Raw genomic sequence first — 25,401 nt, 5'->3', positions numbered from 1 at the left:
TAATCTGGTGACAAATTACCTGCTCCCCTCCAAATGGGCGCTACCAAGTCAGCTCATTTGCATATGTTAATGAGTTGAAAGAGTCCGCAGGGGAAAGGTGTGCAGTAAAGTGTCCACTGTTGTACATAGCGGTCCTGGCTTCATGTTTACAGACTTTGTTACTTATTTGCAGAACTTTGCCTGCAAGTCAGAGTGCAGCTACCGCCTGTGGAAGGCGCAGGGTTTCCACAGATAGCCCGACTGTCCGGAAATTTCACCAAAACTTCAGGTGAGAACATTGTGTATGGAAACATTTGTCCCGCTAGTTGAGGCGATTTCTGGGTCAAGTTGACGTTAGTTTTTGTGCAGTGTTCTCCTCATGGCACGATGTAAAGTGTGTTTTGAGGGAGGGGTTGGAACGTGGAGGGGCGTTTGTTTTGATTGTTAGGTCGCTCAGAGGTTGGTGGAAGTCGCTTGCCTCTGTCAGAGTCCAAACGAAGCCATGAGTTAGTGCCGTTATGTTTGTAACCCACTCGCTGCCATTTTCGTCGGCAGTTCTGGGTCACTTGTGCCACTGTTGTGGCTCCTCACAAGTGTTAGTGTGTGAACTACACCGCCAAGTTCCTAACATTCTGCTTTTAAATCACAGATGTACACATTGTAAATGATTGACATTCTGTACTACCTAGACCCCCCAAACCGAGCTATTACCATCTTTGGACTGGAAACATGTTTATGCAAATAACTTGCCCAACTCTACACAGGTGTGTGTCTATAGGTGTGGCCTGACAGGTTAATGTCCCAGTTCAATGACTTTACCATGCTGTATGTAAAATAGTATAATATAACATTAAACATTAAGATATATATAAAATGCTTTGCAGTGAATATCGGCACTGATAGAACAGGTAAGGTAGACTGTTCCTACCTGGTTACAGGCGTGGATAGTACATATACAGGTGTGTGCCTACAGGTGTGGCTTCAATGTCTCAACCTTCAGTGTAGAAGGTTCGTTGTAATTGTAAGACCTGGGAAGACAGGTAAGGTAGCTTGTCTCACCTGGTCGCATGTGTGAATAAGTCGTACTGAGGTGTGAATGTGTGTTTGTGTATAGAATGAAGTGTGAAAGATGAGATTTTAAGGACACTTTATTTCCAATGGTGATGGCATTTGGCAAAAGTCACAATGTCATTCTTGAAATTCATTAAGTTTGCGCCACCCAAAATCAGAATGAAAATTTGAAGTACATGTATCTCGAAAAAGTTTGCAAATATTTTAAGTATTGCAAAATGACCATTTGGATGTTCTATAACGTCACTATTAGAACCTAGCTTTTAAGATAATTGATGAAAACCTCCACTATCCAAAATTAGTCTTAATTTAAAGTTATGATATATTGTAAAATGTAAAACAATGTATCAGTAATAACTTGAGCGTATTTCTGAATTTTTCACATACTAACGAGTTAATAATTCAAAAGGTATCAACTACAAGAGTCAGCTGGAAGGGATATGTATTAATATTCATGTCTTTCATTGAGGTTAATGCATCATGTTGTAACGTTACCATCTATGTGCTCTGTACATTATATACTTAACCAAGTCTGAATATGTAATGTTAATGACTTAGCTGGAATGCTGGTTACTTGCCATTCCTCTGTTTCTGCCAGTTTAGGTGCCTTGTGTATAAACACAAACAGTTTGCTTTTCTTCTTATCACCTTCCCCCCACGCATCTAAACACAGTTTCCATTGTTAGTGTGTTTAGATTCAGTAGCTTTTAGCAGCCTAGTGGCTTGGCTGCATCAATTCTGTGAAAGAAGAAGAGGACAGACAGTGAATGGACGGTCGCTTCAGCTTACAGTTTGGTTTATCCTACCATTGTTGGGCATGTTACTCTGGCTGTTTGTGCCCAGATCGTGTGGTTGTTCACCTGTACTGTAGCTGACAATATGGTGTTTGGCACTTTTCTTCTGTTGTCTGCCCACTCCCCCCCGCTCAATTCTGATTCTTTGGCAGTAAGAAAGAATAGTATTCATGGCCCTGGATTAATATTGTAAAGAAAAGATGTTTGGAATAATTATGGAATGTGAACGATCAACATGTGGACCAAAGTATACAGATGCATAAGTACCCAGTAATTATAACGTGTATTGTAGATTTTTCTGTGTAAAGTATCCTGTACAAAGTTTTATTTTAGCATTTGGTCAAGAATTTAAATTTCTACACTGTTGAGGAAAGTTTGGAAATATGGAAATATGGAAAGACTAACGTAACAGCAAACATTCTGTAAAATGTCTGATATGGAAATATTTTTCACAGCCAAAATCATGTTTCTGAAGGCATGATATTATATTTCATTGAAGGGATGTTCATCCGAGCATGTCATGATACTCTATTGTTATGTAGTGAATTTCCATTTGATGTGCCCATGAAATCCCCCATTATCACCTGGTTAATGATACTCCAGTGAACCAGTGACTCCTTTTGATGAATTTTTGATGAGCCACCTGCCTTTTCCATGGCAAGGCTGTTTCTGTACTAAGCATTACAATCTTTCAAAAATTCCCCCAAATACACATTGCTTTTCTCATGTTGTGACACAAAGTTGAATGTTTTTTTTCTTTCACATTCATGCCCTGTATGAAATTCAGAATTACTAATAATAATGTCCTTTATTGTAAACAAATTTCATATAATAAAATGAGCACTAAATTATATTAAGTTCCATATACTTGGGGAGGGGGGCAGGCTTAATTTTCGGCATTGACCCCTTCATGTGAGTGATTATAATAGACGAAACTATCTGTTTACTGTCAAATATTATGAAAATCAACTGCCATTGTTTTCAGATACCAACCATAGAGAACATACCATATGAAAGGTTGGCATTCTGAAATATTCATTAAGAATCAGTACACTGTGGAAATCATGATGGAATGATACACAACAGTACTGTAACAGTGATCTATTGGTTAATGTGTTTTGCAAACATATTGAAAATTTACATTTTCATGTTGAGTCTCACCAAAGCTTCATGAAGGGAAAGACAAGTGTGTAAACTCACGTCCAGACTCGATATTTATGCAAATTTGTAACATTACCTGTCATCCATAAAAATGTATGCTCGTGACTACAGCTGGTTTCTTTCTCATATCACAACACCTCAAATAGACCCTTGTTGAAACACAAGTTGTTTTCTTTAACCCCTGCAGCCAACTGTAACATGCTTCATATTTGTGTACACTTTGCTCTTGACTTTGACAATGTCACCTCGAAATTCTAACATGTTGTTTCTTTTCTAGTATTCAATGTTAGAGAAGGGGCCATTATACTTTTTGTACTCAGTATTGACAATGAAATTCAATGGGGGTCAAAGTTCTAGGAAACAACAATGTAGCCATGCACATACTGCAAACATCAAGTATTAGACCTGGTCACGATTACTGAAAACACAAAGTGTGAACTCTGATGACTCGGAACTTCAAGAAATAAAGGGTAAAATAAAAGGCAAAGAGAAATATAAAATAAATTGATTTTATAGATTTATGTTTATGAAATCTGAACTGAGGACAATGGGCACGGTCTAATCTTCATTAGATCTACATCATTACTTGACATTTATTTTTCACATTTAGAACACTAGATATAATTTTTTATGATGCCTGCTTGATAAAAGTGTAACAGGGCCACAGATTTCTACAACTTGTTTCCTCTATGAAAATTCTATAAAACATTAAAAATTGTTGAGACCACTTACTAGACTTCAAAATGTGTCCAAGAGGACTAACTCCACAGGGACAATGTCCAAGGACCACCAATATGGTTTGAATTACATGCTACTTACCAGCTAATAGGGAACATTACCCCCTCCCCAGTAGTCTGATGAGAGGGTGGGAACATATTAGTACTGGCATGATGCTGAAATCAATAAAGTCCCTGGCAGACTGAGACGTGACAAAGGGCCATTTCTTAATAAAGCTTGCCTTGGTCTTTTGTTGTACTACACAAGGACAGAAAGGGGAGGAGTCAGAGTCAGTTAACTGTGCAATATTTTCAGCCGACCTGTAACTGGATAATTATGCAGGAAACGTGACTTGTGCTGTTTTGATCAATAGGTGAAAGAGCGGTCACACAATGGTACTGTAGGAGAATGCTGGTAACATTGCTGTGTTGTAACGTTACTACTAAAGAAACTTGGGTATTTTAAGTTGCATTTTTCACAGGTTGTTACACATGTCTACCAGCTAGAAAAGAGTTCTCAACATCAGTTTGTGTAAGCTATAAAGAATGTAAAATCTATGTATGCAGCATTTTGTCAAGATTGCTATGTAGACTTCTATAAGTCATATCCTGTATTGAGTATCTTGATTGTGACTAAGAAAACTGTGCAAAGGTTGTTTTAAGATGTTAACCCAGATTACAGTGGTACACGGAACACTCTTGCTTTTATCGTGACTAAAACAGCGCAGATGTTTGTCCAGCTTTGCTGACGTTACCCCGGAGAAAGCAGCAAACCAAACAAAGCTGTGCACTAACTGAATTTTCCAGTCAAAAACTTGTGTCACTGTGCCATTTTCTAGAGTGTTAGGAATGTTTCTGCCTGCATGGTTAGCTACATTAGCGTTTGTGTTTACAAGATGCCATTATCACTGTTACATTATGGACAGTAGCAACCTGTAACTCTTAGAATATCTTTTTAGTACAGCTGTATCTCAACCAGCAAGGAGGTTTAAAATCAGGTTAGCATATCTGCTAGTTTTGTCAAAGTTAGCAAAATTCTTAATGAGTTTATGCAGGGAGGTTAAACTACTCGATTTGGAAAAGGTCCAATGTCAATTTTGACAATGATTGATCATTGGATACATGCTACTGTATATCTCATGCCATATTTCACAGTCAAAACACAGTTTTTAGACTTACACTTTTTATATTGTTGTACTTCACTGGGCTGAGCTTATGCTAAATATGTTTTGCTTGTTTTGGAAGAAATATAAACAAATCAGTCATGCCGACAACTCATCCTTGTCTTTACTTCTTCTTCCTGATTTCGTAGCGAGAAGAAATGCCAAAAATGTCTGAGAGAGTTCCCCCTTGGACTTCTAATTAGACCATTTTGGGCTCTGAGTCCTTAGGTCAGGCGGGCTCGAAATTCAGTTTTGTGAATAGGTGCAAAGAAAGATTTTTTGGTGCACTACATAGAATAAAGTTGAATGTCAGCAAAACGGTACTGCCTCTCTTAGGAACCTTAATCTGTAATTCTATAACTACCTTCAAAGAAGTAATACATCAAAAAAAGTATAACAAAAGGTTACATTGCTTTTTCTGATACTTAGATCTTCAAGAATATTCTGCATACTAGTGTACAATAGATTAACCCTTTAGCTTAAATACTCAGGTGCACCAGTGCACCCACAGTCAAAATTTAACGGTGCACAGCTCCAATTTTGGGTGCAAAACGTTGCACATGCACCCACTATTTCGAGCCCTGGTCAGTCAAGTTTTCTGTCCATATGTTTGCGGTGAATTTGACCGTGATACAGGTGTGTCCTTGCATAATCTGCAAGTTGAGCTTCTTCAACCATAACTGAAGCTCACCTTATCCTTCTTATCTACCTGCCATCAAGACAAAGACTTGTCAGGTGATGAGGAATTGCTGGAATGTCTGAGAACATTTCCTCTGGAACAGACAGGTGATTCACTTCCCCTTTTGGACAGAGTTTGGACAAGACAGTAAGGAATTTAAGGTCCTTCTTATAGTCAAAAAGACTTATCTTCTTTTTTGGTAGGTGATTCTTGTAATTCTCCTGTCAATAAGGGTGCTTGTTGACTGCTAACTGTTGAGTGCTTTGTAACTTTGAGTTATGTATGGTTACAAGTCTCATTCTCAGTCTAAGTCCTAAAATAGGTAATGTTTTTTTATGGAATATGTACATGGCTAGAACTCAGAAGGAAAGATACATTGTAACTCATTGGATTTGATACTAACAGTTAACACAATGCTTTATAGAACTTTACATAATTTTAGGAATGATTTTTTACTAGTACTACATTTGATAGATGCATGCTGAGCTAACTGGTGCATTCTTATAGCTTTAGACGGTTCTCAGTGGGAGGGAAGTTAGAGCTTATTCTCAGATAGAAAATCCTTTTAGAGGGACTTTTCTCTGCGTACCCAGGAGGGTTAAAGAAAGCTTAAGAGTCACAGTAACACCTGTTCACCCTGAAGGTGATACTCGGGTGTTCCTCCCCACCTTAATCAGCGTGAGAGCTGCTCGGAGGTTCTGTTACAGGTGACCCTCTCGTACTCTCACCTTAATTATACCTGGTCCTACCGAGAGGTGAATTACGCCAGACTACATGTAAACTGGTACTAAGAGTCTCAAATATAGTACAAGTGGGTGTCCTATTTCTTTTGTGGTTCAGGTCACAGACTTTGTATGAATTTGTTTTTATAAACATGAATAGAACAAAGGTTGTAACTGGTTTGGAATGGGATAATGGGATATAGGTAGGTATGGAAAATGTTTTGATTAAGTTCACTGCAACTTGTAATAGAATGTTGTAAATGATACGACTTCATTCATTCTGCTAAGTATCAATTTGGGAAGTGTAGTCTTTATTTTCCTGGTTGAGGTTGTGGAAGGGGAATTGGTACCTCTTACAAATTTTTATATGAATATGTAGTCAAATTTGTCCTTTTCTATATTGACCTGCATATAGTGGGTGAGTACAACATTACAGTTGATATAGTTCAATAATCAGTTCTCTAGATATGCAGTATAGACATGACAATGTATGAAAATCTACAACAATGTAATCAATTCTTGGTGTGCAAACATGATGTAAATGTAAACAACATAATCTGCAGTCTACTGCCTTATTGATACACCTCATATTGATAATCCATTTGTATGTACACACACTGCAAAACGTAGGCACATAGAGCAGATTAAGGAAATAGGCATCTATCAATCTTATGACACCATATAGCTAAATTGTAGTGCTTGTTTTAAAAGCTAAGTTAATTTCCCCATGTGCAGGTGTTAGTGACTGCAGTCATGTCTGCTGAAGGAGCAGTGGAAACTAAGACAGAGGGAGAGGAGGCTGTGGCAGAGGCAGGCGCAGAGGCTGGCGCAGAGGCAGAGGCAGAAGTACTGGTAGTGACAGAAGGTGGGGTAGATGACACAGATGCTGGGAACTCACAAGGTAATGGCACCCACCTGTTTTCTCTCTATGCTTAAAATGTAGTACCAAATGTACTAGCATGTTAAGGTATATTTTTCAAATCCTATTTACTATACTTTTGTGTAAGTTTGGATCAGAAGTTTTACATTTCATTTTTGCCATCACCGTATGTACAAATATTGTCTTTTACTTATAGGATGGGCTTCTAGGGTTGTCAATTTTTGTTACATCTGATTAGTAATGCATAGGTTATAAATAGAACAATGATAACTGCATATGATTAGAGTAACTTTGAATATGCAGACATACAATCATAGAACATGATAAATCGTTGAAGGAACCTTTGTTGTATTAAAGGTACATGTAGGGATGAACTATTGGAAAACTGAGAATCAATTATTAACCTGAATTGATTTCAAACCTAGTAGAGAGAGATAGCAGAAGGTCCTGTCTTTGCCCAAAATCTGCGGCACTGTTTGTGTTATGTCAAGGATCATGAACTTTGTCCGAACATGCCCATGTGTGTAATGGTTAACATGTAGATAATTGTTCTTTGTAGACCACCTTGGGACAGGTTGAGTTAAGTGGAGCTGACCAATTGTTTTTAAACAATATTTCCCTTATGTATATGGTCCACCCCTCATTGATCTTTTCCTAATATAATGATTTATACTTTAGGTATGTAGTGGTCCATCCCATAGGTTTATAATGGTCCATCCCTTAGGTTTATAATGGTCCATTCCATAGGTTTATAATGGTCTATCCCTCAGGTTATAATGGTCCATCCCTTAGACATACTGTAAATCCATTTGATATAATGCGTTTGGTAATTTTAGCGGTTGGGGGAAAGGGATCCAGAGTAGTTCACGGCATTTTATTTTAATGGTAGGAACATCATTGATCACTCTCTCAAATGTTAGTTATCAAATATTTACAATGATAAAATTTTAGCAGTTGACTACTGATCATTAAAGTAGCTAAAATTAAGTTAAACTTACTGTTAACAAATCATGAATTACACTATAATGGTCCATCCATTAAGTATGTAATGGTCCATCCCTTAGGTATATTATGGTCCACCCCTTAGGTTATAATGGTCTCCATCCCTTAGGTATATGGTCCACCCCTTAGGCATATAATGGTCCATCCCTCATCGATCTAATCACGCCAGAATTCCAGTCTTTAGGACCTTTAGGAATGATCACTAGTTCCTCCCTATGCACCGATAACAAAGGCGTGCCCTTACATGCTGGTCAAATATGATATATGTTAGCACCTGTAACACTGTACAAACAATGCTGCATACCTTAGGTGTGATTAGGTCAGGGGTCATAATCACCTTAGGTTTCATTGTAATGGTATGATCATATTTTCCAATCAGGCTGTCGGACAGGTTTCGGAAACAAAAAGTACATGTATATGATCTAAAAGACAACAAAACACACAAAACGTTTAAAAAATATTAATGTTAAACATTAAATGATGATCAGTATGATATACCACCAGTGTCCTGTACAAACAAAGCTGCATACTTGAGGTTTTGAGAGAGGTTAGGTTAGAGATCTCAGAGACCTTGGGAAAAGGAAGGTTGAAAATGTTGTGTTATAGAATACAGTTGCTTTAAAAAAAGGCTGGATTTTGTTCTGCATGCAGAAAATGATTCTGCCACTTCTTTCTACAGCTGTCAATTTAACTTGACATGTATCCTATGGCTTATCAAAATGTTCAAAAAGACTTAATCGCCCGACAACTTTGGCACAAGATACAGGTACTTATAATGTTATTGATAGTATTGTAACCATATAGTACTGAACAAGGTTGTTGTCTCTCCTACTCCTTATAGATGTCAAGAGAAAAAAGTTCCGTCCCCTGAAGTCTATACGAAAGATTCTGGGAATCAAGAAGGGGAGAAAAAAGTCTGGAGAGGACCCCGCCCTTCTGTCAGCTAAACCTGTGTCCAAGTCAACAGGTGCGCTGCTACAGGTGGTGGAGACGGAACAGGAGGAAGATGTCAGGTAGAAGCATTCTTTGATTCATCCTATTAATAGGGCATTATTCTTTTTGATATGTCAGTATACTGCATATCTTGAAAACTATGTGTATCATAGAGCGATACTTTGGCTGTTAAGCTGTTTACAGCTGTTAAGATTTTAAATTTTTCATTATTTTCACTAACAATTATAAGACCTTGGCCATATTGAAAGGGCATTTTCTTTTAAGTTTTTCATTATTCTATATATTTAATAAACTACGTATCATTAGAATGATGCATTGGTCACGATAACAAGACATTGGCCAACTTGATAGGACAATTTCTTTTAATTTTCTCATTATTCTCTATATATCTTATTAACTTTTATCATTGGTTATAAGAGTTATTAAGTTCATAGCTTTAGAGTTATTGAGTCCGTAATGTAAAAAAATAGTTTTCGTTGTTTTTTCCAGTAACAAGACCTTGGCTAACCGCAGCATGTCGGCAGACAGCGTGTTCTCTCCTGCCAACGCACCGACAGAGCCGCTCAGGAAGGGTGACATGGCAGCGTCCGCTGACAACCTCTCCTCGCAAAACTTCCAGGTACAAACCCAGGGTTGATGTGTTCAAGTGTTTTTTTTTTGAGAACTATCATAGAATAGAACTTGTCGCCACCAAGTACAGTAGGGACATCCTCATTAGATACCTTTAAACAATGCCTGAAGCTAGATGTGCAAAGGTTAGGTGTAACAGATTGTTCAGTGAGATATAACCAGCTGGTGTTGCGTGCCTGCGAAGCTGGTGTGTTACGCCGAAGGATGGTTATACCTGCTATGCTGACACAGATACTGTATCAGACTGTGCTGACAGCCAAGCAATGAAATTTCAGATTCGTACACGTATGACATAGAGTACAAAGCTTAGAATTTCTCTGGAAGTCAGTGTTTCTTGAGTTAAATTCTTGTTGGTTGATAGTGCTTATGAGGAATGTACATGTAGTTCACTTTTGCTGTCAATGCTTTAATCATTACCATTGAATTTGAATGTTGCTAATTTTTGTCTACCGTTGGTTTGTTACAGAGTGAGTTGTCAGCCAAGCTGAAGTCCCGTCGAAGTGAGGATGGGGCCAGCTCAGAAGACGAGTGCCTACCCCGCAGTCCTGACACAATAGTAACAATGGCAGACGTGATCAACGAACACAGTACACAGGTCTGATTCTCAGCTGTCTTGGTTGAGTACATTTTGTAATAATCCAAGATAAGGGAAACATACCATATGAATTTTCAGAGCTTCTACCGGTATGATGGCTTTGATATATGATAAGGTCTTGGTCGAAATTCATATTTTGGTGAGGGTATTTTCCATTGTGTGATTTAAAATTGACTAAATCTGGCTCTCATCTTCCCTTCCTTTTTTAGAAATCAAATATCATATCTTTACTTGAGGATAAGTTAACATGTTCCAATATGCCCATTTCTTATTTGAATTGGAGTTGATATTTTATAATTTAGATATCCTCATTTTTTTCAGAATGGGATGAAGAGACACAGTGAAGAAAGTTTAGAAAGTGTAGGAGATGAGGTAGGTATGATTAATATATAAACTAATTGTCATTAACTGCTTACTTGATTGTTGTACACAATTCTATATTATTCTGTGGCACAAGAGACCTTACATTGTGTCATGATAGTAATATTATTATGCATTACAAAAATCCTTGGCATTAAAGGCTAACATTATATTGCTCCTGTTGTTGTTTTTCTGTAACAATCAACACAATACGTTTCATGTGACAAACTTAAGTGCTAATAGCTGGTACAGATTCATGCAAATCTGTGGACAAACAGTACAAACAGTATCTTAAGTTGTTTATCAATACCAAGACAGCTTATTTTAAACGTGACTGGCTATTTTGAATATATAACGTTACACTACAGTCACAAAAAGGTTTACCTGTACGTCGGGTTGGATAATTCATCACGCCTAACCTTCCAACGATGCCTGTTTTTGGTGTTTTTGTGTTCTCCGCAGCCTGGCATTGCCATGACACCAGACCAATTAGGGCAAGGAGAAAAACATCAAGCCAGACAAGGCACCAGTGTACCTGCAGACTTTGGCAGCACAGGAGGTAGGTGCATGCAGTGCTCTCTGTACAGTTGTGTTACTGCTTTATTTCCTGTGGGAAACAGGACTAGCACCATCTATATGATGTACAAATAAAGTAAATCTTTTGCCTTGAATGGTATTTTTACTCTTACACAAATGATCAATTCTTTAGAAATGATGCCAAAGTTTTGCTCGTATAGCTGTACATTGCTACCTACTCTTGCATCAGACGTGTTTATTCAAACTGACAAATTTTTGTTGCGCATTTTTGTAGCTATACATTTCTACCCAATTAAGCAGCAAATGCATTATTCAACATGTAGAAATGCTTTAGGCAATAAAGTTTAACTGCTAATAAGGAGGACCTGAACCAGGCCAAGGTACAGTCTATTTTAGGTCCAAATATTCTGAAGAAAAAAAACTCTTTTTTCTATTCTTTAGCACTGAAAGCCAGTTAAACATTTGACTGTTCATACTATAAGGAAAATTTACAGTACCAAATATGCAGATTGACTGCCGAGGCGTTTTCCCCCTCCCAGACGTTGACCTCGACGCCATACCGGCCTCGCCCACACACCTTAGTAACCAGGCTGCTCTGCACAAACTCTCCATCGCACCCAAGCTGAGGAAAGCTTCCAGCAGGACCAGAGGAGTCGGAAAGGTTGGTCTTGTACTGTAACTCTTAAAATGTTTGCTATAGTTTTATTCTCACGGTTTTCGAGGTGACCTCTCCACAGTGACTTCCTGACAACGGAATTGTGTAAACTGCCTCTGCTAAAATCTCCTTTCCCCTTCTGTGAAAACTAAGTCCAGGCAAAAATAAATGAATTTACAGTACTCTGTAATGCAGTGTGACAGGAGATATATAGAAAACATAACTTTCCCATGTCCTTGAATATGTAGCATGTATGGTGCCTAATGTTTCAGCTACACCATCCATACTTTCTGACAAGAAATTTGCAAGTTTGAATCCCTGCTCATCGGTCTTGCATGCCACTGGAAATAAGGTTGCCCTTAAAATTGCCTTAATGTGTGGTCCTCTTTTGATACTGCTTTGCAAAAAGATCATTGATTATTATTAAGATTTTCCCTGTACATGTACATCAAACCTGCATTTATGTACTTAGTATGATGAGTGGAAGGTAAATTTGTTCAAATTTCATGTTGATTTTTAACTTTAAGTGAGATGAATTTCCATGTGCAGTATTGTATATTGAGTCACCTACTGTCCTTGTAGCACGGCTCAGGCACAAGGGTCTGGAGTGGTGTCATTTAGCACTAATGCAGTAATTGCCCCAGATACAGCTACTATTGGTTTTTGATCCATACCAATAGTGCACCACCACCATTAGTGTGGTCAGGAGGTTTTTTTTACTTCTAATGTGTTAACATCCTCAAACATTAGATGGACAGCCTAGGATGTCCTCTCTGAAGTGACTGCTAGCCGTACCTATTGCATGATTGTACAGTATTAGGATTTACATCTGTGACATTTCTTGCAAAGGCGTTTTAAACCCTTATCTAGAAGGTAAGGAATTTTTTTGGGAAATAAGCATACCGTAATTTTGATTATGTGTTTCTCAGTTTAAATTCCTTTTGTAAAATGCATTTTATTGTCTTTTTCCGTACTATTGCACACATACATAGTATGACATTGAATTATCTTGGTGAAAGAAAAGTATAATGGATCACCTGTCACTCAGGAGGAAACTGATTGTGCCATCTTGCTCCCTGTTGGGAGTTATCATCTTGTTATATGTGTGTGTGTGTATGTGATGTCACATGAGCCTCAGGAAGAGTCACTCCTTCAAATTTTTGTGAATGCTGTAAACAATTATACAAATTTGCCTGGCAATTTCAGTTTGCAACCATACAGTTAAGCAGATTATATTTTCGTCATAGTAATGCAAGTGCAAACAGTACCCTATTCCATATACACAACGTAGAAAAGGGTGATAGGAAGAAAAAGATGATGTGTCTTACCGGTCACATTGACGTCAGTTCATTAGAATGCATGAATTTCAGAATTCACTGCATTGTTTTACATATATTGACACCTTCTGCGTCACAACTTGTATTTTGATCTCAAGAGCCAATCAAAGTCCCAGAGTAGGGCGTTGCTGATCAGACATGCATGAAACTGAGTTCGTGGAACGTCACTGTGAAAAGAGTGAACCTGAGTGTTTCTCTTGTTTTGTAGAGTCCCAGCACCACACCAGACCTCCCCATCATGTCCGAGAACCACAGAACAGGTAAGGAAGCACACTGGGACTTTGGTTCTGTACACAGAACTATATGATACAGCCTGATAATTCACATTCAAGATCTTAGGTGATATTGCTCTCCAGTATTCTACTTAAGTCATGTATCATCAAGAAATACTTAATATTCTTTCGGTGATCATCCATTCTTTCAGTGGATGTCATTAAAAGCAGTTTATCGCATTTTAGAAAAATCTTATCTTTTATAGTGGATCAGTACGTTTACCAAAGGTCCATATTCTCACTCTGTAAGTTCCCATCCAACGGCCTTGTGAAGGAGTCCTATATGGAGGTTACAGTTTTGGATTCATCATGTTAAAGGAGTGTTTGCCTGGATTGATACGTAGTGGATGACTTAGAATCATTTAGTACGTTTATCTTTCTTTCAGAGTTGTTTTTCAGTCTCATTGTAGCTATATTTGGAGTAAGTGTATTTTTCAACCATTTGTCATGAGATTGTTTAAGTTCTTATTCCATGCTCTTCAGTTTGACCCTTTGTTTTTTCTCTTGTTGATTGCATGGTTCGGACTGTCTTTTGTACAGATGACTCACCTGAACCTATGGTGACACCTGCAGACTCAGAACCTCCTCCTAAACCTCCTCGTACAGGTGCTTTACCTTTTCCTCATCCTCTAGATCTCATTTCTGCACAAGCACTGACCTTTCAAGCACCTTGATATCCATAGGATACATTATGATACATTTATCACTAGATTCACTCACTGTAAATAGTACACTATGGTACACATGATTCAACTTTGCTCTTATAGACTACAGTAGAATGAGAGATTTTCCAAATCTTTTCTCTGGGCAGATACTAAAGTAACTGTAGTGGCATAAATCTCTGAAATCTTATGCATTAATCTGAAAAAAAAAAACATCTCCGCATACTCCCAGTCAATCACTCAATTTTAAACAACTTTCTTCAGAAGTGAAAACAACATAAGAAAAGATCAATAAACAGGTGATTGGGCAATTTCTTTTTGACAAATCAATGGACCAAAATCACTGCAAACTGTTCTGCTTTACATTGATATTAACTGGGAGCTTGACAATCCCATTTTGATACCTCGGTGTTTGGAAACATGTTGGCCTTTCAGGGACTTACCGGTCTCCAAGAACCTCTGTGTCTCAGGATGTGGCAGAAAGCAGTGACCCTCCCGCACCTGCCACAGAAACTGTTGACATATCCATAACTGTAGCAGACACAGGTGACACACCTACAGCTTTAGCACCTGAAACAGGTGACACACCTGCATCAGAAGCACCTGTTTCAGGCACAGGTGACACGCCTACGGCTGTAGCACCTGAAACAGGTGACACACCTGCATCAGAAGCACCTGTTTCAGGCACAGGTGACACGCCTACGGCTGTAGCACCTGGGAAGATAACAGGTCATACACCCGTATTAGAATCACTTGGCACAGAAACAGGTGACATGCCTAAAGCTGAAGCACCTGACGCAACACCAGCTGATGCACCTGCATCAGAAACACCTGGCACAGCTGCAGGTGATACGTCCACAGCTGCAGTGCTTGGCAATGAAATGGCTGACACACCTGCAGATTCTGCAGACATATCCATTGTGGAAGCAGGTGGCACGGAAACAGCCATTGCTACAGCACCTGGCACAGAAACAGCCATTGCTGTAGCACCTGGCACAGAAACAGCTGTTGCTACATCACCTGACACAGAAACAGCTGTCGCTACACCACCTGGCACAGAAACAGCTGTCGCTACACCACCTGGCACAGAAACAGCTGTCGCTACACCACCTGGCACAGAAACAGCTGTTGCTATAGCACCTGGCACAGAAACAGCCCCTGCACCTGTTGCTACAGATCATGGCACAGAAACAGCTGACCCTCCCACAGATGTAGCACCTGACAACCACACAGCTGACATACAGATAACAGCAGGAGCAGATGTTGCAGCTAGTGACATGCCTACAGCTGAAGCACCTCACACAGACTCTGAGGCAAATTTCACATCTACAGCTGACCATCTGCAAGAGCCCTCAGGTGCCAACATGTTCAGTCTTCTCTGCCACTTAATCAAAAAAGCCAAATAAACAATGTTTGCACATTTCTTCTTTTATTGACTACCAAAATTTACATATAATTCAAGACTTGTCAGTTTTCATTGATCTTATGATTACAATTTTTCTTTTACAACCAAGTTTTCCTAAACTTTGATCAGACCTTGTAGGGCAGGAAACTGAAAGCGATGAAGTTGTCAACACAGCAGCTGCTGAGAATGAGGTTATCCCACCTGATGCCACATCAGATGCTGTGCCACCTGACAATGCAGCTGATACAGCTGAACCTGTCCCAACACAGTCAGCCCAATGTGAGGAAGAAGTCCAAATGTCCCCTGAACCCACAGCTAGCGCTGAACCTACAGTAGACCAGGTGGCATCAGGTGCAGAATTTCCACCTGCTAAACTGCAATTAACGCCAGCTGTTACTAATCAAATCAATAAAAGAATCCCTGGCTGCCACCCCTTCAAGCTTCTTAAATGGAGTAGCTATAATCAATCTACTAATCATGTGTAGAAACAAGATAACTATAACAATATATGAAAAGACACAACAAAAATGAATTTGATTAAAATCAATATAGATTTTGCACATACATAAAGATATCACCCTAGGCCACTGATTCAAATAAAGATACACTGGATAAACACTTCATCTTTTCATAAATCAAGTTTGATTTAAACCATGTGCATATACACAAGCACCTCGATCTCATGTCATAACAATTCCATTATCTTTCTCTCTAATCAGATTAAATGACATACAAGAACTCAGTGACAACATTGAGTTTTTCACCCAATCAAAATGGTTAGGGTGAAATGACAAACACTAAACCTGTCCCTTCTATACAGATGCCTTTGTCCCAACTCTTACACCAACCAGAGAGGAGGGGCCACTCCTGGAGGAGCAAGTCGTGGAGTTCTGTCCTCCCGTAGAAGTAGATGTCTCCGTGGAGATGCCTGTAGTAGCCTCACAGGAGGAACCAGTAGTGAATACTGATGCTAGTAGTGTTGAGGTTGATGAAGGTGAAAATGGTCTTGGTATCACATTTCCTTGCTGACTCTTCTCTATGCCATGCTCAGCCTTTAATGCATGCCCACAAGTTGTTAAGATATGGCAGAAAAATCAACCTCATAAACACGCTGTCCATGTCCCTGGTGCTGAATCCAAGGTGCTGATTGCAAGGATGGATGCTCTTGCTGTCTTATTTTTAACAAGACAATCTCACCCTTCCAAATACCCCTGTCCTCACGATTATCCTGTTCTGTGTAACACATTCTAATGCATTTCCAAGTCACCTAATTTATACCTAGCCACAAATGTCAGATGAGCAGCATCACATTGTGCGCAGCCTCCTAAGAAATGCAACTTTTCTCTTACCCTTGCTTGGACAGTATGAGCATGAACAACAGAAGGTAAATAGGTCTGAGCATCAGTGTTTTGCTTGTGTGTGTTACAGACAGTCTAGGTAAGTTTCCAACTGAAGAGCCTGTTCAGAACGATGAAGGTGTGATGGAAGATGGAGCAGGGGGAGAGGAGGAGGAGGAGGTAGGAGACTCTGGGGCATCCTCATCTGGTAGGGAGCTCTATTATAATCATTGAATATGATACACGGCTGCAACAAATGTTGATTTCATCACACACCTTTTTTCTCAAAATCTTCAGTAAGTAGAGTGGTGATTTCTATGGTGTATATTGAATCTGTTACCATTGTGATCACTGTTACAGTAAGCCATAGAAACATGATGTTTTTTGTCTTCAAACATGCTTTTTACAGTCAATACTGTACAGTAACTGTAGGTTGTTTGTATAGATGTGGCTATATACCAACAGTATAGTGAGTATCACAGTCCCATCCCTGTGTTGCCCCAAGTTGCCTTCCGTAGACTACTCCAGTGTTGTCCATCCCTTGCTGTAGTGCATCATTTGTTAGATGACTATCGATGTTCAGAAAGCCCTGAACTGTGCATTTGGTTCAGATTGGAAAAAATTTACAAGCAATAACCACCATACATCGTCGCCCCCTGCTGGGTGCTTCAGGTGCTGCAGGCAGTGCAGATCAGGCCACCGATGAAGATACAGGGGAGGCAATAGCCCAGAGACTATTGGCTGTTGTTGCACAGCAAGAACGCACAGGGGGAGGTAACAACAACACATCCTGACAAGTTTGCCAATCACCTCTCTTCCCACCCTCCCACTTCCAAAAATAATATTGCGCCCTCAGACCAACAAGCATACCTAGGAAACTCCACTTGCACCTTAATAACCTCCAATTGGTGCAGAATTTGTTTGCTGTTAAGACTTAGAAAAAGGAAGTTATAAGCACAAAACATAGATATGCAAATAGTTAACACTTATGTATGATATTGTATTCTGGCCGTATAGTAATAGCTATTTGTTTTTTAAACTAATTTCCTTTAAAAACATTGGCTTTGTCTGGTATAGTGATTGAAACTAAATCTTGAGCATGTTCACTTTTACACCCTACGCCCTGTTGACTTCATATTTGGGTCATTCCAATCCTTACTCTTCGACCACAAATCAGTTCAAGATTTAAATAAAGGCCATGCTGGAGTCATCTCCACTACATGTATAATGTACACACCTGAATGTATTTGGTTGGAATTAATGATCGCCACAAAAGTCTCCTTGGCAACAGAGGTGGACTCTGACAGTTACGGAAGAAATTGTGTCAGTAGAAAACAATCTTTTGTCATGCCATGCCATGCCATTTTGGAGTAGAGGGGGCAACAAGCAATAGATTGTACATGTACAATGTCTCGCTCATCTGTCCTAAATGTACCCATTACCCATTACCTGGTCTTGTGTAACCCATTTCCCTTGTTCTGAGAATGAAAATGTCCTTCTGTAGTATAGTTTCTTTGTGTTTTTGTGTGATGTTGTTACTAATATTTTATCTTTTGTGTGTGTTCTTTAACCCATATTTTTCTGTGTTTGTACTCCATGTTTCCCTGTGTTGAGTTCTTAAGGGCAAGTTTTCTCCTTAATTGTGCTGTGAAACATTGTCTCATGACAATGCCAGAACAGTCTGTAAATGCAGTAGCTTCTGCAAGTTCACAGTAGACAAATGAGCAAAATCATCAAAAGATTTAGAGACTGTCAAGAAATTTTGTGTACTGAAAATCACACTGTACATATGATAAAGACTGTTACTGTCTTCAGTATGTGTGAGGAACAATAATTGTCTCCTGTTGGTACAGGTGAGGAGCCCACAGCAGGCTCACCCCCTCCTTCAGACCTGCCTGATCAGCCCACTCCAGCCTCTCCTGAACCTGAGGACCAGGAACCTGCAGATGACACAACCCTCATCACCCCCAAATCCCCGACCAGAGGGCCTCCCAACCCGCTGGGCATGCAGCTGGTGGAGGAAATGAAAAGGAAACAGTCGGTCAAGAAGCAAGACTCCTTTGATGAAGAGGAACCGCCTCCTGAAGAGCCTGAGGAGTCGGGACAAGTAGAAGAAACTGCTGCTGCGGAGCCTGAGGTCCCCCCTGCCGAAGAACAAGACCCCCCTGTAGCTGCCCCAGACCCAGAGACCACCCAGCAAGAGGAGCAGCATGGGATGTATGAAGATTCCCACGATTCCTTGCAGGAAGATTCCCATGGTGCAGTGCAGCATGCGGAGGAGGAGGAGGCTGAGGAGAAGGTGGAAGATGAGCCGAAGGACGACCTCGCAGAAACCCACCAGGAGACAGCATCCTCTGAGGATGAAGCTCCTCCAGCTGAAGAAGAGCCTCCTGAAGAAGAGGAGCCAGAGAAGGAAACGGAAAAGCAGAATGGTCCAGTTGAAGATGAAACGACTCCCTCTGAGGAGGAACAGGAAGAAGAACGACAGATTGTTGCAGAGCCTCAGGACGAACCCGTCCGGCCCAAACGCCTCAGTGTTGCAGAAACGAGGCAGATGTTTGCAAGGTCAGAGCCCCCCACACCGGAGACAGAGACAGTCATCAGGCCAAAACTCAAGCCAGTTCCACCCAAAGTTGAGCCAAGTCCAAGCAGCTCTCAGCCCACCAAGCCAGTGCCAATTGAACCAAAGGAGACCATAGTGGTGAAAAAGGCTTCAACCCCTGTGGTGCCATCTCCAATGTCCCCTACTACTAATGCTGCACCCCAGTTAAGGTCAGTTCTAATGCATATTTACTATGAAAATCATATAGCACACTTTACACATGAGAACCAACATATTTCTGTATGTCTCTCAAAGTAGAAATACAAAGACTTGAAAGCTGACGGTAAAAGAAAATTCGCAAATCTGAAAACTACAGATAGTTCATGTTACTCCATATGTACATGTAGGAATGTATGAAAGGGTAGTGGGTCAATTAGACACTAATGAAACTAAAGCAATTATAGTTAATTATAATAATTACAATTCCTGTTTTCCCCTCCAATAAGTAAGTATGCTTACTCTTTGTTACAAATGTTACTTCAGGTCCCTAGCAGAGAAGCCCCAACCCAAGAAGGTTTTCGGTGCCATCAAGGCCCTGGAAGACCAAGGGGATGACAAGGTGCCAGCTTGGGTAAGGATAGCACAAAAAAAACAGAAGGAAAGAGAAGGCAAGGATGAGGACGATACAATCGGGGGCAAGAAGGTTGTGGTAAGTGTGATATTTGCAGCACAACACTAAGTGTCCTGCTATTTCTTTAATACTGTACTTCCTTATCTTATAACTATATAACTGATATTTCACTGCACAAAGCCTAATCTAGTCCTAGTATAACCTATATTCTCTTTTTAATCTGCAAAAAGACCACCAACACTCACCGCTGAGGCGTTTAAACTTATTATTTCAAATCACCAATTAGAACACGTCATCTCTAAAGCCTGGATACCAGCCTTCTTCAGCTTTCTGTCCACTTCATAATTCCTCTATAGTCAACCTATTGAGCAGACTAAAACTTAACAACACTGGTATCCAGGCGACCTTAACCTTCTTCCTGCTGCCTCGCTGGTAACTGTTACATGTTTGGTGCCTAAAGGCAAGCTCAGCAGGGAGAAGGTTAAGATCCCTCCCAAAGTCACACCCAGATAAAAGCACTGTTAGCAGATGTAGCATTACATGGTGCTGTGCTGACATGAGCTTGAAGTCTTTTGGTTAAGATTGTTACCTGCTGCGACAGGTGGTTGAGAAGACACCTCCTGCCACATCGTCCACCCAGTCAGCGCCCAAGTCCCCCGTCCGCAAACCGTCTACTGGCGCGGTGCCGCCCAAAGTGTTGGTCAGTCCACAGAAGGCCCTTGTTGTACAATGTAGTAGTGTAGCTAATATTGTTACAGGATCATTTTCGACAATCGCTATTTCATTTCTTACTTTATTTCTTACATCCTTGCTTTATATTTTCAAAGAGATTGCTCTAACAAGCAACTTATTGTATTCTCTTGCTTAATGCCAATAATCTTGCCAAAGGATAATAATTTATAAGTCTACAGTTTTCAAGTCAAATTGTTGTAGAGCTGCTTTTGTGGCATGAATCAAATTGCATGCAATATGTTATGATTTAAAAAAATGAGAACAACAGTCAATAAGTACACCATATATAAATTCAATGTGTCTACATCACAGAAATATCTCACAATGATTTGTCAGATGCAAATATTAAAGGGTCAGGTTTGATTTTTATGTTCAGTAGTTATTTCATATAACTGCTGATAGTTTTGGTATTCTTACAGAATTCAATTTCAGTACTGTATGGTAGTTATTCTAGCCCATTTTCATTTTGAAATTTATTATTTCATTCCAATAATTGTGACTGATTTTGTGGCCATCTTTTCATGTTTAGGCTAGCTGTACAGGTCAGACTTCTTTTTAAGTGCAAGTTCATCTGTGATGGCAATTGACATCATAAAGTTTTATATGCTATTTCCATACACAAAGTGACAGCGCTTCCATTCAGGTCATGTGACACAGGCTTCAGGTCATTTCATCCTGAGAAGCATTAGAGCACAGATCGAAAGCTTGTTGGAAAGCACTTTACCTTGTGTATGGAAATAGTGTATACAATTTATAGAAAGTCTTCTTTTTTATGTTTGAACCTTTTTGATGACCTTCCACAGGTTGTAGAAAAGACTGGATCTGTCACAGCCCGGCCGTCGGCTCCCAGACCGTCTGTCAGTCCTGCAAAACCCTTCTCCAGGCCCGCTGAACCCCCCTCCCCCGTCATCATACCAGCAACCAAGTCACAGGAACAGCCCAAACCTCTCAAATCACCCACAAAACCAGCCGAGTCTAAACCGGCCGTCAGTACGTCCCCGCCGCCCGCCAAGTCTGCCGACCTGATGGCCAACAACAACAAGCTGAACCGGGCGGGACAGTTCCTGACGCGGCAGCAGAAGAAGAACTTCATCCTGCCCAAGCCAGAGAAGTGCATCGTGTGTAAGGAAAATGTGTATCAGGTGAGGACACTTTATCTGATGCACTTCTGCAGGGACATGAATATTCTAAGCATTAATTTATGCTTTATTTCCACTAGAATGCAGATACATGTAGGAACTGTACTCATTAACAAGCTTGATCAGGTTACATGTGGACAAACAATTTATAAAAAGGTAATACCTGCAGGTGTCATATTTTTACGGATTTTTCAATTGTCTAGTGACAGCTCAAGCTTTCAGTAGTGCTTAAAAAGTATTCCTGAGTAAAATACTTCCACATTAATATTGATATTACATTGTCTATGTTTCAGTATACCAGTAACACTCCAGTACACTATTTTTTCAGTTTTAAATCTTGAAACCAAAAATTAGAAGACACTTAGGAAACCCTAACAGTTGTGGAATATCGTAAAACATTCTTTTGTTTACATTCTCAGACTGAAATGGTGAAGTCCGATGGGCGCTTCTTCCACAAGAAGTGTCAGCGCTGCCTGGTGTGCAAGCGCACGCTGGACATCAGCAGTTTCATGGTCATCCAGGAGAAAATCTACTGCAAACAGCACGGACAGGAGGTCAAGTTGGCCCAGCAGGCAGTATAACAACGCTATGGTTTCATGTACAGCCCCTGTTTTGTAGATGGTACATCCCTCAGCCATGTAGCACTGCTCGGTAGTTGTCAGAAGTATTGGATGATTCCAAATTTCAGTAGGGATGGTTAGCAGTGGCGATATGCCTGGCTTGGTAATATAGTCAGTCTGCAAGGGGCTCATAATACTTTGTCCTGCATGTACATTATATGCTGCCATTGCTTTAAAGTAGAGGATTATATAAAATTGTAATAGAAAATGATGCAAGAAAAATGAGAAGAATTTTTTTTAAATTTGTCTATAACATGATTGTAACAAATGTAACTTTCCAACAGTGAAGTTTCTTGCACGTAATTGGACTTATAAAGTTTTCCATTTGAAATTTGATTACTTTATTATAATAAATGCATGACGTGTATAGTTCAATTCATGTTTGTCAGTAAAGGACGATAATTTCTTTTTTATGTATATCAACCCTGTTTATTGTTCAGTAGAACTTCATAGCAATTGAGAACAGGTCTATTCTAACAGACCATCCCAGAAGTTTCAGAATGATAGTGTAACAAAACCTTAACTTTATATCAGTATTTGGGATGAGAAAGGGGTAAGACTCATTGCCATGCATTACCACCAACTGTATCAGAATCAGTGCATTTCCTCTTGTGGCAGAGAACATAGTTACAATAGCTGATACACAATATCTGTCCTACCTGTCATGGTGTGTGATGTACAATATTGCAATTTCCTGATTAGAAATAGAATGGGACCATTTAGCAGTGTCTAAACACTGTCCAAGCGGTGGTGATTAATGAGTTGACAGTTGCATAGGGAAATCAAGATGTTGTCTAAAAACAACTGTTACAACTATATGCTTTAGTTTCTGTAAAAATTAAAATGTTTTAAACTCTAATTTACTATCTTTTTGATCAATTGTTATGCCACTAGGTGGTATAACTGTGCAATTTTTGCCATCTGTACTCAATCCAAACAAATCAAAAGCAAATTTAAAGTGTACTCTTTGTCAATACCTATATAAGGAGGTTGAACCTCCTTGATCTATCTCATAGTAGCTGCAACCTTCCTTTTTATGGGGTCCATTGGGGCATGAAAAGCTCATTCTGCGAATTGATATTCTGTAAGAAAGTCAAATTGTTGTATTAAACCTTCCTCAACAAAGTTGTGATTATATCCCTCCGTCACATCTTCTTGTCATTGATACTAAGCATGACGTTGTGTGTTTGTTAACATAGACACCTCTGTGTTCAATTAATGATTATTTTTATGAAAATGAACCAGTCTTACTGAGTAACAGTTTATGTTCTTTAACAATTGCATATTGAATGATTACAAATGAAGCTGCTAAAATTAATGTTCACATGGACACTGCTATTAATTAGGAAAGTCACAAAGATTCAAAGCCTGAGTACCAGGACAGCCTTTTTAGCTTCTGTCCGCTACACAAGCTCCGCTGCGCTACCCAAGCTCCGCTCCCGGAGGCTAGAAGATTCAACCTTTGTAAAAGACTGCATCTCAACTGAATTACTTGTTGTAGTAAAGTATAGTTTGGCTTTTAGTATTGCATAACATGTCTACTGAAAGAGTCTAAGTTGATTGTATTATTTCAGCTAACGTGTCTTTTTGTGATTGTTATTAACTCTGCCTTTATTTTTTGTGTATATATTATAACAAATGTATTGAACCAACTTCTCTTTACTAAAATTACATTTTGCTGGTACATGTAGTACTCAGCATATTACCTATAAAAGGATTTCTGCAGTTGAATATTTAGTAATACATGTAGTTTTACCATGAACAGTTGCAGACCAACTAGCTTGACACTAATGGATAACGAATGTCTTGAATGAGGTCACATGTTTTAAACAATTGCAATCGTGTAAATACAACAAACTACATAGTAAACTTAAGGCAGTCCATTAAGTTTGTGAATTAGACATGATACTTGGATATGCAACAGAATACTTGAAAAACAGAGGAATGCTAACAAAATTTAGATGGTGCAAACCAGAGTGAATCACTCTGATACAGTATAAAGAGTGAGGACATAGTGATATTGCACATTCAAATGCTATACTAACTAAAGACATTTCCACTTAAATAGAAAATATGTATTTGTTTACTACATTATATCTGCCTCTTCAGTGAAAGCCGATGTGCCTTGCCAGAAGTAGACTCTTGTGTCTATGTGATGTTATATTATTAAATTCATGAATAAGTTGTATAAAGAATCAACCATCCTTTTACAAAATTAATGTAGTTGTATACATGTATGTAGCAAGTGTCTGATATCTTAATTTTGGATGGACATTGATCATGGATTGGTTCCCCAACCTGTCTATGTTGGAACTGATAGCGTTTATTATTTAAATTCTAGTAGGTGCTATAATGTTAGGTCCTGGACCAAAGAATAACTTACAGTAGTATGGACTGAATGAAACTTACTAAGGGGGCTTTTCATTTTGCACTGTTGCCACACAAGGGTGCTGTTATCAAAAGGGTTTTGTAACTTGAAGTTCAAGTTGAATGAGAATCTGAGACTAATAATGATTGTTTAACAAACTTGCATATCAAAACTTAATGCACTTTCTTGAATAATCAAAACACACTTTAAGCTTGCACTATGTTATTTTTTACCTTATCGTAGCACAAACAACAATGCAACAAATGTACCTTCGTGACTGCGAAAAATTGACCAGTCTCAATTTTGTGCATATTATGATATAAGAAAATAATTGTGATGTTGCTGTTAGTAAGAATTTGCTGCAGTAGTGGTATAAGAACAAAGAATCTGAAGATTGTCAATAGTTCAATGTCTTACGCATGGTTACATTAAACAGTCAACTGTCATCGTGGATGTAG

At 39.3% G+C, this 25,401-nt stretch overlaps 1 protein-coding gene across 10 annotated transcripts; it reads left to right on the top strand.

Annotated features, from left to right (window-relative positions):
* The first annotated feature begins 81 nt into the window (after positions 1-81).
* LOC136436508 (cell surface glycoprotein 1-like) lies at positions 82-25,389 on the top strand. Of its 10 annotated transcripts, none has more exons than XM_066430521.1 (20): positions 82-268; positions 7,021-7,186; positions 9,009-9,180; positions 9,611-9,740; positions 10,218-10,346; positions 10,668-10,718; positions 11,169-11,265; positions 11,783-11,904; positions 13,444-13,495; positions 14,048-14,113; positions 15,346-15,525; positions 15,704-15,925; positions 16,395-16,568; positions 17,003-17,119; positions 17,584-17,685; positions 18,765-19,683; positions 19,997-20,162; positions 20,686-20,784; positions 21,620-21,958; positions 22,375-25,389. In XM_066430521.1, exons 2-20 carry the CDS (start codon positions 7,039-7,041, stop codon positions 22,534-22,536), a joined length of 3,447 nt encoding a protein of 1,148 aa, XP_066286618.1. In that variant the 5' UTR covers positions 82-268; positions 7,021-7,038; the 3' UTR covers positions 22,537-25,389. The 10 variants fall into 10 exon arrangements, with proteins under 10 accessions (XP_066286618.1, XP_066286615.1, XP_066286614.1 ...); XM_066430518.1 differs by having other exon boundaries at positions 14,605-15,525; positions 15,704-15,853; XM_066430517.1 differs by having other exon boundaries at positions 14,605-15,525.
* Positions 25,390-25,401: the final 12 nt, after the last annotated feature.

This window comes from Branchiostoma lanceolatum, chromosome 6 (genome assembly GCF_035083965.1).
Source record: "Branchiostoma lanceolatum isolate klBraLanc5 chromosome 6, klBraLanc5.hap2, whole genome shotgun sequence".
Classification (NCBI taxonomy): domain Eukaryota; kingdom Metazoa; phylum Chordata; class Leptocardii; order Amphioxiformes; family Branchiostomatidae; genus Branchiostoma; species Branchiostoma lanceolatum.
The sequence above is the reverse complement of the archived record's forward strand: the minus strand, read 5'-3'. Positions and strand labels throughout refer to the sequence as shown.

What these genes read in the sequence shown, in the direction of transcription:
- LOC136436508 (XM_066430517.1), top strand. Translation starts at nt 7,039, where the DNA reads ATGTCTGCTGAAGGAGCAGTGGAAACTAAGACAGAGGGAGAGGAGGCT. An exon ending in GTCCGAGAACCACAGAACAG is followed by an intron (nt 13,496 to 14,047) that starts GTAAGGAAGCAC and finishes TCTTTTGTACAG; the next exon opens with ATGACTCACCTGAACCTATG. An exon ending in CTCTGGGGCATCCTCATCTG is followed by an intron (nt 17,120 to 17,583) that starts GTAGGGAGCTCT and finishes TGGGTGCTTCAG; the next exon opens with GTGCTGCAGGCAGTGCAGAT.